At 34.5% G+C, this 17,726-nt stretch overlaps 3 protein-coding genes across 3 annotated transcripts; 2 read left to right on the top strand and 1 right to left on the bottom strand.

Moving 5' to 3' along the window:
- Nucleotides 1-4,199: 4,199 nt before the first annotated feature.
- Nucleotides 4,200-4,839, top strand: LOC140962382 (hydrophobic protein RCI2A-like). Its single transcript, XM_073421248.1, has 2 exons — nucleotides 4,200-4,401; nucleotides 4,492-4,839. Exons 1-2 carry the CDS (start codon nucleotides 4,312-4,314, stop codon nucleotides 4,621-4,623), a joined length of 222 nt encoding a protein of 73 aa, XP_073277349.1. The 5' UTR covers nucleotides 4,200-4,311; the 3' UTR covers nucleotides 4,624-4,839.
- Nucleotides 4,840-8,598: 3,759 nt separating this feature from the next.
- On the top strand, nucleotides 8,599-10,113 carry LOC140962357 (F-box protein SKIP1). The gene is made up of 2 exons (XM_073421222.1): nucleotides 8,599-9,020; nucleotides 9,322-10,113. The coding sequence occupies exons 1-2, from the start codon at nucleotides 8,686-8,688 to the stop codon at nucleotides 9,893-9,895; spliced, it is 909 nt and encodes a 302-aa protein (XP_073277323.1). The 5' UTR covers nucleotides 8,599-8,685; the 3' UTR covers nucleotides 9,896-10,113.
- A 1,134-nt stretch (nucleotides 10,114-11,247) lies between these two features.
- LOC140962731 (eukaryotic translation initiation factor-like) lies at nucleotides 11,248-16,979 on the bottom strand. Its single transcript, XM_073421693.1, has 9 exons — nucleotides 16,611-16,979; nucleotides 15,890-15,961; nucleotides 15,362-15,457; nucleotides 15,041-15,262; nucleotides 14,034-14,125; nucleotides 13,604-13,691; nucleotides 13,114-13,464; nucleotides 12,753-12,995; nucleotides 11,248-12,671 (listed from the first exon to the last, which is right to left on the bottom strand). The coding sequence occupies exons 1-9, from the start codon at nucleotides 16,773-16,775 to the stop codon at nucleotides 11,634-11,636; spliced, it is 2,367 nt and encodes a 788-aa protein (XP_073277794.1). The 5' UTR covers nucleotides 16,776-16,979; the 3' UTR covers nucleotides 11,248-11,633.
- Nucleotides 16,980-17,726: the final 747 nt, after the last annotated feature.

The raw sequence follows: 17,726 nt of genomic DNA, 5'->3' as shown, positions 1-17,726 counted from the left end.
AATAATATTGTAATTATTACTAAACTTTATTCGACATTAACATTCAAAATATTATTGTTATTTTAATTATTAAAGTAAATGCATATTCACATATTTATTTCTAATAAATATATTTAAATTAATTTAGTAAATGTAAATTATAATTACAAATATTTAATTATCTATCCAATTATTTTAAGAATATATATTTAATTAGTATTTGGGGCATTTTGGTCACTGCAATAAAATTTACAAAATTAATCCGTCATTTTAAAATCATACCAAACACCATGTTATTTATCTCACCATACTATTTGTTGGGTACAATAACTGTCTTTGCTTGGTAGAGCAATCAAATCGTGATGCTTGAGCTGGTGTACTGTTTAAAAGATTTGAGTTGCACCATTACCACCAGCTATAGCTTTTGGCAAAGCGGCAAGCGCTCGATCCTACACTATTAATCCATATCTCTCATTTTTTTAATCACTCTAATTACTAATCATTTACTTATCCCATCACACGTACCAAACGGATATATCATATAAGGATAAGTTAATGATAAATAAGATGTAAGATATTATATTTAATGTTTGGTGTGATTTTAATAAGAGTGATTAAATTTATATATTAGATTGTAATGACAAAATTAACCTTATCATAATAAATTTTATAATTTCAAAGTTGTTGCTTGAGTTCATATTTCTCATCTGTTCATGCGCCGACAATGCTTTCATGATTTATTAATTTTTACCTAATTTTATATATTATATAATATGATAATTGAGCCCTTGATTTTGTGAGTCAAGTCAAATATCAATTTTTAAGGTTAATCGAGTGATACTAATAATTTTATTGAGATTTATAAAAATCGTTTATATAATTATCTCGAGTTCATTTATATAATTATCATATTATATAATATATAAAATAAATAAAAAATATTTATTTGATTTTAAACCTACTAGCATATATTTATAAAAATCATTTATCGGGTTTAGGATTTTTATATATGGATGACAATTAAGTAATTTGTGGTGTTTTTTATCTTTAAATTAAAATTATCACATCTGGATATTTTATCCTTGTATAAAATTATTTATCATAGGTATTATGTGCTTTCTAAAAAGGTACCAAACGTGTGATAAGGAGGATTATTTATCAATCTCTTTCTTATCTAATGTATCAAACTATAAATTGTATGACAAACTATCTAAAAGGAATTTTATCTACATTATATCATTCATTAATATAGATGGGATATAAAAATCTAACAAAATTATTAACATATAAATATATACCATAGCTTAATATGAGATTAAACTACGATTCCATCATATATTAAACCTGAAATTACTTTTTGTTATCTATATTAAACCTGAAATTACTTTTTGTTATCAATAACTCAACGGATAATTATCCTGTTTTAATTATTGTTATATAATTTATTCATCAATAATACAATTAGGCTAGATTCTATATGGGCACAAGATTCTTCAATATTTATATATATATATATATAAATAGTTTTGATATATTGCACACCTACCGTGCACACCTATGTCAGCACCGATGAGGTGTCACTCACCCATTAGATGTGATGAAATATAGAAAAATTGCGTATCCAATGGATGAGTAACACCTAATCGGTGCTCATATAGGTGTGCATTCATCACATCCAATGGGTGAGTGACACTTCATCTGTGATCACATAGTTATGCACGATAGGTGTGCGCCATATCAAAATTATATATACATAGTGGTAGTTTAAGTAGAGTTTTGTGTAAGATAGAATCAGGACCATCATCGCCTGAATAAACAATGGACCATTCCATCTGACGAGGAATTAAATTGGTGGTCCACATGGTCACCAAAAGTTATGAATCTTGTCACATTTATCGTCTCCCATCATTAAAAATTATTAATTTTTGGAGGCGATTATTTTTTTTAATAAAAGTTTAGATATTTTATTAATTAGGGACTTTAAATTAAAGATTGTTTTGTTTGTAAGTAGGATAATATATATTTTTTAAAAGATATGTTTTATAAAATATAGATTTATTTTTTTAACCTATAGCACAAAAATAGCTAGTTTACACTTTTTTTTAAAAAAAAAACATCACATATTAATCAATAAGATTAGTGATGGTTTGCAGATTGACTTAAAACAAAGGACAAGACTGTGTAAATTCTAGTAGTACTTCCCCAAAAAATAAATTGAATATTATATATATATATATATTTATTTATTTACTTGTAAAAAAACACATGAAGGGTGGTGGTGGTGTAATATTTATTACGGAACAAGAAACAACGGCTAAGTTAGAATTTAAAGATAAAATCAACCACATTTTTAATTGAAAGTTCACATGAAGAAAAAAGAGAAATAAATGGACTTGTCATGTATTTAATAGGTGAAATACTAAAGAGAGATAAGTCCCGTGGTTAAAATCATGAGTTCGGAGAGAAACATGCATTATTGTTGATGATGTGTCATATTCTTACAAGATTCGTCTTGTCCTACCTTTGTCGATCTTGTCTCCAACAAATGCCGTATTACCCATTAAGATTCGTTGTTCTTAACATTTTCATCTATTTTTATCCCATGATTTCCCAAAACAATAAAAGAATAGCAACCCACACTTTTAAAGCTCTAAATATCCTATCAATGCTTTGTACAAGTTTATATATTCGAAAGTACATAAATTTCATTATCAATCATGTCGATAACCTTAGATTGGGATATAACCATTGAGGATTGGATCAAAAGAATTAATTACCTTTTCTTTTATGAAATCCTTTTCAGCGTGATCTTTTCGAATAATGAATTATACAATGATGTTTGGTATCAATCATTAGTTTTTTTTTTTATGTCAATAATTTGGTATATCTCTACTTTATCAAGATGTAAATGACGAATCAATGGTAAATTGGATATAATAAAATTAACAAACTTTTTAGGACAAATACTTGTATATTAAAAAATTATCAATTTGCTTTCTATCGGAAAGTGAAAAGTTATGCAAATAAAACTATCTTTTTGAACAAAAAATACCAAATGACCAAAAATACTACCGAACTCCAAGTTTGAATGTTCTTATGAAGGTGGTAAAGATGACAAATGTTCTAGTGAAAGAATACATGTCTATCTAAGACCGATAATAAGAACTAAATGCGAAGGTAAACTTAGAATCATACGATAAAATGTGGGAGAACGAAAGGTTGCTAAGTTTTTCATGGACGAAAGATTCAAGAAAGAATATTCGATGAGCTTGGACAAAGTGAGAGTTAAAGTGGTCATGATTTCTGAGATGGTGTTTGTAAATCAAATAATGAGATCAACATATGCTCTTAGTGTGTGATGTAAAGCTAATGAAAGAGTTAGAAATAAGTTAACTGAAACTCTTGACAATACAAATGAACAAACAGATGTTTTGTTTGAAAATTTGGGATTGGATGATCAAAATTCTTGCGATAATGCAATTCATAAAGAGAATGTCCGATTGGATGAGATGTTCAATGAATGTCAAGTCAAGAGGAATCACAAATGTTCAAATAGTGCGTCATTCATATGATAAGAGCAAGAAAAGAAAGAGGTAAACCAACAAATCAGGTAAGTTGTATTTTATTTATGAGTAGGTCTTTTGTGAGACGATTTCATGAATCTTTATCTTGGAGACGGGTCAACCCTTCCGATATTCAGCATAAAAAGTAATAATCTTAGCATAAAAAATAATAATTCTTCATGGATAACCCAAATAAGAGATCTGTCTCACAAAATACGACATGTGAGACCGTCTCACACAAATTTTTACCTTTATTTATAATGCTCTATATTTATTATTTAATTTAGTAACTAATTTTTTTTATGTTCTTTTGTTTTTATCCAATAAAATTTGAATAAAAGAAAATGATAAATTTTATTAGAGTAAAATAATGTCTATCTCCACAATATCTCAATGTACCATCGTCGCAATATATTACTAGTCATCCTTTTCAAGCTCCAATTCTAAGTCCAAATTCAAATTATTCAAATTCAAATTCAAATTCAAATTCAAATCCAAAATTTTAGACATTCAAATACACAGCAAGTGAATTAATTTATTAGGGTTTTCCGAAGATTGGTTATAGTTAAGATAGAGGACAAAAAGATTTAAAGAAAAGAAATTGAAAAATATTTAAATCAAAATGACACGTGTCAAATTATGTATGGGTTAGCGTTTTTGGTCAAAGGAAACTCGATCTAGTTTCACTTTAGTTCTTAGATCTGCTAACTGTCAAGATCTGTTTCTCGTTTGGGCGAATCTAGAAACAGGAAACTTCGGGGATCGAGAAATGTCGTCGCCTTGCGCAACCCTTTGCGAAATCCTGTTCGCGATCCTCCTCCCGCCGCTCGGCGTTTGTCTCCGATATGGATGCTGCACCGTAAGTTTTCGTACCTTCAATTCGTTCGGCGAAAAGAATTACGTTGATCCAGTTTTGCGCTTTTACTGACGAAGACCCTTGTTTGAACAGGTGGAGTTCTTGATTTGCTTGGTTCTGACAATTTTAGGGTACATTCCCGGGATAATTTACGCACTCTACGCGATTCTTTGCGTCGATCCCGATAGGTTCCGTAATGAAGACCAATATCAGCAGCTTGCTTAGTACATTGGCCCTCTTCTTGTTCGGGTGGTCTGATGTTGTTTGTTATATTTATGTATGGCTGTGTTATTTATTGTTGGAATTTGTTGTTTGCAAACGATTATGCTTTCTGGATTTATCGGAATAATTGTGGATTTTGGTGTTGCGCTTCTTCTGTTTTACGTTTGTGATACTTTTTCATGATCAATGCATGATCTTGAATTGGTGAATTTGGTTTTACTCATCCTTTCAGTGTTTTCTCTCAGTCTCTCTTACTTCCTCAAAGTTTTATCTTTTGCTTATATTTGAGCAGTCGGTGAACCCTTCACCTAACTGAAACTCGAGTTGATAAGCTCAATCTTGAAATTGCTAATTCTTGGCACTGATTTGGAACAAGTCGCTAAAACCAAAGAATTGCTATCTAGCAAGTTTGAAATGAAAGACATGGGTGAGGCAAATGTTATCCTAGGAATAACAATTGTAAGGGATCGAGAATCAATCCAACTCTCTCAGTTTCGTTTCATAGAGAAAACTCTCAAGAGGTTCAATCATTTCGAATGCAAGACTGCCTCAACTCCTATGGATCCCAAGATTAATAATTATGTCAACAACTGCAGTAATTAAGTATCTCAGTTGGAGTATTCTCAAGTTGTTGGGAATCTAACATATGCAATGACTTGCACAAGACCTGATATAGCTTGTGTTATTGGCGTGTTGAGTAGGTACACGAGCAATCCAAATAAGCAACATTGGTTGGGAATAACTAGGATACTTAGGTATCTGAAGGCACAAAAGACTATAGCCTACGATATTTTGGGTATCCTTCTGTTCTTGAAGGATACTCAGATGTTAGTTTGATAATTGACAAATATGACTTCTCGTCCACAGGTGGTTATATCTTTCTGTTTGGTGGAGGAGCAATTTCTCAGGGTTCTAAGAAGTAAGCATGTATATCAGACTCCACCACGACATCTGAATTCGTAGCTTTAGCATCAACTAGCAAGGAAGCTGAATGGCTTCGAATTTTACTTCTTGAAATTCCAATGTGGCCCAAACCAAAGGCACCGATATCTATTCATTGTGATGGTACGTCTACACCAGCAAAAGCTTACAACGAAGTGTATAATGGTAAATCAGGGCACATTAGATTGATACATAGTAAGAAGCTTGATTAAAAGTGGAATAATTACAATTGATTTTGTACTATCAGAAGGATATCTAGCAAATCCTTTGACAAAGGGCTGAGTAGAGAAATGGTGCTGCGAACATCGAGAGGGACGAGACTAAAGTCCAACCAATGAAATCACTAACAATGGAAACCTCAATACAACGCTGGATATAACTTGTAGTCTTGAATTCAATGAGTGAAAGTACTTCATTTTAGTGATCTGAACACTGCGATGTCATCCCAAAAGTTGTGTAGTGTTGGTAGTCCTGCCAGTAGTTAAAGGGCGAATATTTTTCTTAGCAAGTCTTGTTAAATGCCACATATGACAGGGGCAATAAGAACTTGCCTATACGAGTGTTGGATTTAGGTAATCCACAAAGTTTCATTGACTAGACTTTATAAACACTCACGAAAGGATAGAGATACGAGACCTAATGTATCGTTTGTGACGAAGTAAAGTTTTAAATTTAAGTGTATTGGTTTATGTGGTTGTTCTTATGCACGTGTGGTTCAAAGCTTGTCTACTTATCTATATTGAGTAATTATAAATAACCTTTACTAAGATAATGGTTCAATCGAAATATACCATTATTGATTCATGGATTCTCAATAATATTTGGTGATTCTTTGAAGGCATTTCAATATATAGAAAATGGCAAGGGATGGTTAGATATGTTCACATATATTGAAATGGTGTGTATGAAAAGTTGTATTTGTATTGAAACAATATATTTGCAAAAGTAATTGTTGCACCTTTTCTGAAATGTCATATATTGAAAAGTAGCGATGTTTAATTAATCAATTATTGAAGTCTATAAAAAGGTCAGCTTGAGTCAGATTTGTTGCATAAAATCTTTCTACAAAGTAACTGTCTTACGTATCTCGTGTCTAGAAAATTCAAAATGCATTGTTTTTTCTAGTTTCTTCATCTTACCCTAAATGAGAGTTGCTCTGATTTATTTGCACAAAATAGAAAGCAAATAAAGCCCGAAGGCAAGTGTAGATCCTACACGATTTGAATCCGACTCCGTGCCTCAGAATTCTCCGCTACTTGCTCTTTTACCCAACATATATCTGAGCAGTCGGTGAACCCTTCACCTGACTGAAACTCGAGTTGATGAGCTCAATCTTGAAATTGCAAAAGTTTGGGTGTATTTGGTGATATTTATGGTAAATATTTCCTTGGAAATGCATTCCCAGAAGTCGAGTTGGGGAATGTGATCCATCTTTCCTTGTTTGGCCATTTTATATGTACTTCTGGTAAATATTTTCTTAGAAATGCATTCCTAGCTTTGGGTAATGTGATCTACAACTCGATATACTTTGAAAAGAAACGTGTTTTTACCGTGCATATGATATTATGTTATGGTGGATAACTGTTGGGATATTTGCTTTATTAATATTATGTGGTTATTTTTAAAAGTTTGAAAAAAACAATACAATCATAGGATTATTTTCAGACAGATGAAAAGCTGAATTCAAAATAATGATTGTATGGGTGAATACAAAAATAAAATGAAAATATGGGAAATTTGTAAAATTATGTGGCCAGAAAGTTAAACATGCCTTTTGATTTCCAGTGAGATCTATTGCTATGGGATGATTATTTAGGATTGTGTTTCGGTTACTAAGACATCAAATGTGGTGCTTGGGTTGTCGTATTGTTCATAAAACATTACCATGTGATGATAACTGCTAGATGTTACCATAGTTATTAGAAGCACAGAGTGTGCCATAAGGTGCATAGGTATCATGGAGTTTAGGCCTAGGTGCTATGAGCCTTATTGAAGTGGGGCGCCACGAATCGTAATATCCGAGTATCTAATAAATGAGTGATAACATGGAGAGGCCATTTGAGAATATAAATCGCACCGAGGCTTGGGGCTTCATGGTTAAGGTACGTGCTTCATGAAAGAGTGTCTTGGATTGTTTGCAACGGAAGTCTCGCTGCGTTCTGAGCCTAGACGCTTTTCTCGCGGGCTTTTATTATCTATGGATGTAACATAATTCTTTGAGATGAAATATCCCAAGGATATATATCGAGATTCGTTCTGCATTACTATTCGAGGATATCTAATATATCGAGCTTGTATGTTTCTTCTCCTGCAATCCAACCTTGCCGCATTGATTTCTATTCGAGGATATATATCGAGCTTCGTTCTGCACTAGAGAACATCATGCTCTTTACCCATATCACTAGGATCTTGAGACCTCACCCTGACTTGATCGAGTATTTCAACATAAAGTTTGAAATGAAGTCCAAATGATTGCTTGTCTTGACACTTCAGAAGCAAAACTACTCGGAGACTCCTCTATTTCTTTGGACTGAGATCATATAGATTCACATGGACTTTTTGGGATAGCTTCCAAGAGGATTTGGAACCACGCCAAGCAATGAGCATAATTTATCATCCACGGTTTGTCCAAATATACCAATCAGATCTTAAATGACATGTTAGTTGGAGGTGTATTTTTTTATTGATCGGCAAAACGAAACTCATCGTATAACAACAGTTTTCAGGCGAGCATTCATGGGCGACTTCTAATATAACTGCAGCTACCAGACGACTCTATTCGAGACCTTGGGATGAGCTGGGTGAATGATGATGAATTTCAAATTTTTTATATATATTTTTATCATAATTTTTAAAAAAGATATTTTGTGTTTAGCTTGATTCCTCTATTCATATTTTAAATAATTTTAAATTTTCGTTGCGTGTTGAAGCTATCTATCGAAAAGCCCGAATATTAAAAAGGATATTTGAGAAAATAACTTTAATCAAATTTTATTTTTAAAATACCAATTGTTTATATATATTGATTTATTAGCTAAACTAAATATGAAAAAAAATTCAGACGACAGGTGATTGATTATAATATTGCGAGGAGGTTCGTAATCGTACGCGATCAACACCCCGATGGAAGACGGCAGACTCGTCGGTGATTGGGCGGAGTTAACGGAGGAGTGCTTCTTCAACATCCTCTCTCGACTCTCTCTAGAAGACCGATGGAGAGGCGTGATGCGAGTCTGCAAGCCGTGGCATCTAGCCTGCAAAGATCCGTGCCTCAACTCGGTGCTCGATCTCCATGCTCACTTCGATTCCGCCACTGACTTGCCGCGGTTCTGGACCCCCGAATTTGAGCGAAGAATCGATAATATGCTCCGATCCGTCGTTTCTTGGGGCGGAGCCTCCCTCACGGAAATTCGCCTCAGTCATTGCTCCACCCGTTCTCTGTCTTTGGTTGCTGAAAGGTATATATGTTTACATGTTTTTTTCTTTACCAAAATTTTGAATTATCCCCGCGTTTGATTGGATCGCAGATGATTGGAAGTCGATCAATATGAGTATTAGGAAATCGTTAATTTCTTCTGTGTTTGTGGTTTTACTAAATTTTAGATCATCTCCTAGCATGATATGCGGGGAAGTATTACCAATCTTTGGGGTTGAAAGCTTTCAAGTTTCAATTGTGGCTCTTCCTGTAAATATGTAAAATACAAAAAAAGAAACACGATTGATTTATCACATTCTTGTTCGTCCTTGAATCTTTTCCAGGTGCCCGAATCTTGAAGTTCTTTCTATCAGCAGCTCTGCTCATGTCTCAGATGAAATTATGGCTGAAATAGCATCCGGATGCCCCAAAATCAAGGAACTAGATGTCAGCTATTGCCATGAAATATCTCACAAGTCTTTGGCTACAATAGGATCACATTGTTCAAATATAAAAATTCTAAGGCGGAATTCAATGAATTGGCTGGACCCTTCCCAGCATAAAGGAATAGTCCCAAAAGAGTATCTGAATGCCTGCCCGCAAGACGGAGATTCAGAAGCTGCTGCCATCTCAAAATATATGCCTCATCTTTTGCATCTTGAACTTCGCTTCTCAAAGTTGACAGCCAGAGGCCTTGCTTTGATCACTAAATGGTGTGGAAATCTGGAATACATTGATCTATCTGGATGTGCAAATGTGACCATTCGGGATGTTGTAAATCTGACATCTAGTCTGAAGAACTTGAAGCATATCAAGAAGCCCAGCTTCTATATCCCAAGGGCCACGGTTCATGCCGAAAGATATGGTCATTGGAACTTGTATGATGAGCGATTTCAAACAGATGTGTTCAGAATTTGATCCAACGGGGAAAATATGGAAGGATTTCCATGGTGTTACCGCCGAGCTGCTGGCGCAATGAGTTACATAACTGGGACAACATGTGTAATATAATTCCATTTGTACCTCTGTTTTGTTGAATGCTGTTTCTTTAGTCAGTGTGATTTGTGTAATCAACTTTACTTGTTCTGTTTTCCTGGGGAAATGACCTTGTAAATAATCATTTTCTGGTGTGATTACTCATTTTCCTTTATTTTTATTTTTTGATGTGTTAGTCTTTTTAGCGGGTATAACAAACTGAATCGAACCGAAAACTACTGTTTTTAATTTGAGTTCGAGCTCGTATTTTAATGCTGCCAAAGCTGAATTATGAATTGATTTGAGCTCGATTTTCTCAAATTCATTTTCATGGATGAACTTTATCAAGCAAATGCTTGAACTTTACCTTAAATTTATCAATTTATCGAAAACGGGTGTCTTTACAAATTTTTGAAGTTTAATTTTGTGGTACTCTCTTCTTTTGTTCACATTCGAATAGATATGCTAGTATTCAAGTCAGTTTTATTGGTACTAAAGAGTATTCCAATATTGTTGGCTAGTGGGCTATAAAAGATTGACGCAGATCTTAACCGGTCTTATGGGACAAGATCGACGGTAGGGCTTTAATAAAATCGATCTAAGGGATATAAGACAATATCAATATATAGACATACACTTCTCTGAACTCATATGCTTAACAGTCTAACTCATTAGCGCTCAAGTAGGTGCGTTATGCAATGTCACAAGTATGATAAAATAAAGTCGTGCCTTGACTAACAACTATACATTTGGTCTAATGGTATGTGTTTGATCATAACAATTTGTATCAGAGCTAGGTCATGAGTTCAAGGCTTATATACTTCTTGGGAAAATGTTGGATTAAGCGTGCATTAGTGATAGTAGTACTGAGATGAGTAATCTCATGAGAAGTTCTTGTGCGTCAAAATATCGACGTTGTGCTACTTGATCTGGTTGACTAGGTAGGCCGCAAAAAAAATAATGCCAGATTTTATTAGGTAATATTGTGTATGTTAAGAACATGACCGACGATAAAAAAAATAATATTTTATAGATATAAGACAATACTAACATATAGATATGAACATCTCCGGACTCATAGGTCTAAGAACCCGACAAATTATTTATACCAACGGTTCTTGACCTACATAAAATATGGAGAGAAAAAAATTAAATGAAAGTTATTAACCTAGTAAATTGAAATGATAATAAGAAAAAAAAAGTGTATAAAATAGAAATACGAGAGTTTACGCCCTTGGAATTGAAAGAATGAATATTTCCAGAATTAGGAAGAAAACTTCATACAAGTAGAGATATGAATCAATGAGTACCATCAGATTATAATATATAAAATTGTTAATAGTAGCATATTATGAACCACAAATGTAACAAGTCATCAAAATTTATAACAAATTCAAAAATAATCAAATACAAGTACTGAAGGACCGATCAGTCTCAATCAACCACGGCCTGTGCTCTGCCACAACCAAAAATCTCTTTACAGGTTCTAATTCTTTCACTATTATGGCTTCTCGAACAAAAAGAAAAATTAAATATACAGTCTCTCACAGCTCCACCTCCACCTCCACCTCCACCTCCGACTTATTGCTCAACATATTATGTGTCATTAGCACATACTGTGGGTGAGGAAAAGCACATTGCCTCAAGGAGGGGTAAAAAGTCTCCAGCAACTGAGTGACCTCTAAAATAAGCTCTCGCAGTCTGCAACATCCGAAAACTTCGACTCCAACAGCTCGTTGCCAGCAGGGTCAGATTTAATGATCTTTATTATAGCAGCGAATACGGCTTTTTGGAGAAAATCATCACTCGCCTTTGTCAGAATCTCCCTCACGACCTTAAAGTCTAATCCTCCTGCTATAACAAGTTTCCCGACAATCTCACCAAAATTAGCTGGTGCTTTTGGTACATCAATGGCTAGATCATCCAGTGAAGTAGCGTAGACGAGGCATCCACCACTGATATCCATAGCACTAACAACATTTTTGGTGTACAGATACTCCAATAGTTTGGAGACTGGCTCCACGCAAGGTGGGTTTTTCTCCAATCCAAGGGAGATGGCCACTTCGACGAATTCAGGATGATAAGGAGATTTCAATTCTTCTACACATTGAAGTGCTTCGTCCAAATCTCCGATACTAAAGTATTCCTCCAGAAGAGAAACTGTTTCCTTCTTGAGATCATTTTTTGATTTGGCAAATGGAGCCATTGGTTTGCCAGTAACTGGAGCCACATATGGAGCAGTAGGAGCCAGTCTGTATGGAGCAGTCACATGAGATCCAGGGTCCATACCATATCCTCCATAGCTAGACGGGCAAGTAAGAGATGCACCACTGCCCTGCATGAGGGCACTAGTTTTGCCACCTGTTAAACCTCCAGTACCTTGAGGTAAAAGTGGCTGGTTCACTGAAGGGGATTTCCCAATTGGCGGCTGAACACGCCCAGCAGCCTGAATGGTTGAGCCATCACCTCTAGACATGGATCGAGACCTAGGAACTTCCCAGTTTCCATTTTCTATTCCTGGCATCCCAGGCATCTTCCTTCCTGGCATCCCAGGCATCATACCACCGGAACCAGGGCGATTCATTGGGAATCCAGTGGGAGAAATGCTCCCTTGATCCCCAGAAGCAACAGCTCGACTATTTCTAATCGTAGCACCTGGACGTAGCCCCAGATTTTTCTCAGCCTCTGAGTGGATCTCGGTAATTTTTTTGGCTTTCACCTGGTAAATCAAAAGAATAAACCACAAAACTTAGGAAGGAGAACAGTATGAAAAGTGGCAGTAAAAAGCTGTTATGTTCACCTCTTCTCGGCGTGGAACCCAATTATTGGCCCGCAGATCTAGGACATCACGAACCATGAATCTCAGTCGTGAGGCAAGCTGAGAATTTGTTGACAACTCCTTCAAGCGATTGAAATACACATCATTGATGCGCTTTGATTTTTGGTTGTCACTGAGCTGTTTACCAATGGTGTTGAAGAACTGACATATGGCCTCAACATTCTCCTCCGCGGGACAACTCTTGGTATCATGCCCCAGTAGTTCCTGCTCAAGAAAATTTCATGCTATCATACCAGCATGTAAATAATAAACACGGATAGACAAACTCAGACTGTAGACCTACAAGCAGATAAATAGATAGATAATGTGTGAGAGATTGAACCTGAACAATGTGGTGAACTATTTTCTCAGGAACCATCTTCTGCTTCAGAAGTTCTCCAATTAGACGGAAGTTTCCAAGTGTACGCAGTTTGAGTAACCTCTCTTTATCTCTTCGTTCCGATTCTTGCTCAGGATCAGTCATCTGTGCAAGCTCTTCCGTCAATTTTTCAGCGCCTTCAAATGCTTCCTGGCAATTATTCAAGAGAAAACGCTTAAAAGTAATGTCTTTCCCACCGATCTCATCCGATGGAAATGGAGGGAGCTTTTCATTTAGATTTGAACACAGCAACGCATACATAGGGCAAAATGTTGGCTCCAACACAGCTTTGTCAAATATCAAGGAGATGACTCCCTAAAAGCAAGAAAAGAAATACAACATAAGCTTACATGAAAAGGCACAAAAATAGATATAACGATTAGAAGACATTATACCAGCAAATTAAAAGTACATAAAAAACATAGTCTAATACTGACATCAAAACATTTAGTACCTTCAAAATATCAGTTGAAGTAATCCCAGAGTCAATCAATTGATCCTTCAGAAGATCAAATTTCTCAGGAGTCAGCTTATTCAAGATGCTGCAAAATATACGAGGATCAGCAAAATTCTTAAGATAACAAGGTTAATGCCATCAAAGACTAGAATTTATGGTAGAAATCTATCTGAAAATACATAAAGATCATATCAGCTAGTAATAAATAAACAACAAACTTTTTCCATTTCATTATTTTATATGTTGCACAAAAATTTTAAAGGAACCTGATGTCAACAGCAAAAAGTGCAAAAATACATCAGAATAAGCATATTGGTTTATGATTCAGAACCTGAGTAACAATCAGAAAAAATATTGAAGGTAGGAAGTTAACATGAAGGTATTCTATATGCATTACACGTGGCAGGTAAAAATGGAGATTAATTACCCCTTTACTGTTTTTAAAACGCGCTCCTTTTCAGAAAGGTTCCCCCTTCTAGCAGACCATGGTACCTCAGCCTTGATAAGAGCAGGTGCAACCTGTTTCATAAGCCATACTGAAATAAACAAAATGCTTTGAAGCAATAGATTGCATGGTGGTATATGACTGCTTACAAACCTCCAACATAACTAAGATCAGAGTTTAATAGGCAAATATTACAGAAATACCTTAAATAACATTTCCAAGCAGACATAATCACATGCTCAAAACTTTATGTAAGACCAGCAAGTAATAGAGAAACATCATCAACAGAGTAATTTAAAGCGTTCACTAAGAGGGACAGCCATTAGAACTTAATATCAAAAGTTGAACTTTTGAACAAGTGCGATACTTTAAAGATTACCACACTGACATATGGACAAGAACGAAGTGTAAAAAACAAAAGGGAGATGAAAACTAAGATCTTGGATAGCAATTTAGCCAATGGTATTGAAAAAAGCTTAAAGAACCCAACAGGCAATTGCTTTCAGTTAATGGAGTTCATGCGAGGGCAACCTAGAATTAATTCCCATATATGAAAAAGCACATTTACAATGGAAGGGACACAAATGTTATACATCAAATATTCAGATGAATATGTATTGGTCTCTCTGATAGAATGGTTCCGATGAACTAAAATAGAAAAAAACATATGAGAAACGAAATACATCAGCATATCATAAACTCTATTATCAGAGTCTTAAAGTGAGATCAAAAGATATATGTAATAACACTTCATATCCATCTCCAGCACAAACTAGCAGAAGAGGAACAAAATAGACACGAAAAACCGCACAGATTGGCACAACATAGAAGATAAATAAACACGAAACCCGAATAAGTATTAACTAATATGAACTCTTATCTTGTTTGTTACTGCACGAATGCTAAAGCTTATTTGGAAAACAAATTTAAAAAGGACCCAAAAACAGCAAGATAATATATATAGTGCAATTTTAATGAAAATACACTACCCTTTGGTTGGAAGCGATTTGTGCTTTTGAAAACTGCGAGTTCAGCTGCTCTTGCTTATATTGGTTCACACCTTGTTGCCGAGGGTCAAAATGGCCGCCAAAGTCTTTCTCTTTCGCTGCCTCCCAGGATCTCTCATCACTAGGCAATGAAAATTGTGCAGAACGATTACGCCAGACACGATCGTCTGGCTCAGAATATCGACTTTGAGACTGATTTGGGAGCTGCAAAGAGGACAATTTCTATTAATTATCATCAAAACCATAAAAAATGAGAAACCAAACAGACTCAAATAAAGCCCAAAGAAGGACAAACTCAATTACGTTGTTTTCTCCTCGAATCCAACTTGGATCTGCACCGAAAAATTCAGAATCAACTTCTTGTTTGACTTTCAGAATATCTTCCGGAATGTTCATCACCTACATAAAAGCAATCACACACATGAAATAGATTAAGATCCATGTCATGGCTGGAGCCAGATATCAACAGCAAGTAAATAAAAGTTCAGAAGGTATCATTAAAGCATATCTACAAATGAAGAGGTTAAGCTACACTTAAAGTAATTACTAAAGAAAAATGCAGGTTCATATTTAATGATTGTTCAGGCTTTTAAAGTAAACTCCACAAATTATGCAGTTTTCATCCGTAACAAGATTCGAATGGCCCACCGAAACTGTAAAATTAAATATCATATATACGTACAAGAAAATTAGTTACATAACGGATCGAGTTGATTCCAAAGTAATACTCATAAGCATACCAGAATTATGCAAAAGAAATCCAGAAAAATGTGTACTGTTATACACATAAAGGGCAGCTTCACATGTGAGGAGATCATAAATAAACCTTACCACCCTTAACTGCAGTAGTTGGTCTTTCGTATATTGGATCCGTTCACGGCCATCGAATTGAGACTCTCCGGTCTATTAAAAATTCAAATAGAGTTTGAACACTCGCATATAACCGGTAAACAGACTGATAAAATTAATTATTAACAAATAACAACAGATCAAAAAGCATCGAGATACTGGGAATCTATTTGAGCAGAATAACGACAAATACTCGACCAAAAGTAATTGCACATGTATTCTGTATCACGAGGTTTCAATAATATAGAATTTTGTCACATATTTGCATAAAACCAACATTTTATCTGCACTAACAAGTGTCAAGAATGAGAAATCGACCTCAATCCCATCCGAGTCACCTCCCATGTTTGTGAAACAGGATAATCATGTAAAGATCTTTTCTTTCTATAAACAAAACTTTAATCATTCACATAACTACCCAAACTCGTGTTTTTGTTTTTTTTCCTATAGTGAGACTTAATCACATGGAAATTAAAGCACGCGCATCTAATGATTTCTTCACGGACTGCACAATTTAAAAACTCACAGAATACATTCAATACCACAGGTTTGACATATGAACATACACACAAAAAACAAGAAGCTGAAAATAAATGCTCGGTAAATTTGAAAAAAAAATAAACATCAGCGATTCTCAAAAGAGAGATTCAGGAAAAAAAATAAACAAAGAAAAACACTGGATCTGAATTAAAAAAAATCCAACCTTGAAGAGAGGGAGTGAAGTTGCAGGGGTACCACCATGAGGACGCAGCAGCGGGAGATCAGAATTGGCCGCCGTAGATGAATCGAATCGCGACCCGAATACCCTGCTTCCGCCGCGACTGCCACCACCTGGTCTCAAGCTCAACATCGACTGATCAGACTGCATAACTCCAAATCCAACAGGAAAAAGAAAATCTCCACCGTCCAATCAACCACAAGCTTTCTTGCAATAATCCTGATCTATCTCCTGTATGAAAACAGGCAAGATAGAAAGAGATGGATATGAAATGAGAAAGAAAGAGAGAATTAGGGTTTCTCCCTCCAATGGTGAGAAGGAGAGGAAGAAGAATATAGATAGGATGGTGCCTTGTGTATAAACATATTTTGCAAGAGAAAAACCTTATTTTCATGAGTAAATTGGTGAGAAATTTTTTAACTCAAATATAAATTTATATTAAATTTTTATATTAAAAATTATTTAATATATAATTATATTATATTAATAAAATATTAAAGATGACGAATGACTCTCAAACTATCGAACAAAATAATTTAAACTCGAGTTCATTTAAAAAAATTTCTAACATATTCGAGTTGAGCTCGAATTCGATAAACTCGAATAAAAATCAAATATTTTTCGAACCGAACTAAATTAAACGAAAAAAATACAAGAGGCCGGATGGAGCTAAGTTTAGGGGGTGCATTTACAAGCTTTTCGAGCTGGATGTAAACAAATCGAGACGATTTGTGAGTTTTTTTGTCCCTTAACTAAGCTCAATCTAACCTCTTATATTTTTTTACGTCTAATTTAGTTATATTTATTTTTATTCTTCAAAATCCTAGTTACCTATTGTCCATCATCAATGAGATATTTAATAACAATGAAGAAGATTTTTGTTTTTGTTTTTAAAAACAATTCTACAAGGATTTCTATTTTTTATTTTTGAGTTAAAATAAAAAATTTGTTATAATTTAGCATTTAACTTAAAATATCATCTCAAACTGGACATGTCAATATATATGAGCTATAAAGTTATTGGTAGAAATATATTTTCAAAACTAAAATTATGATATTTTACCAAAATTTTTGAAATTAATACTCGAAAAATTAATATTT

The sequence above is a fragment of the Primulina huaijiensis genome, chromosome 17 (genome assembly GCF_012295235.1).
Source record: "Primulina huaijiensis isolate GDHJ02 chromosome 17, ASM1229523v2, whole genome shotgun sequence".
Taxonomy (NCBI): Eukaryota; Viridiplantae; Streptophyta; class Magnoliopsida; order Lamiales; family Gesneriaceae; genus Primulina; species Primulina huaijiensis.
This window is presented reverse-complemented; position numbering and strand designations above follow the sequence as displayed.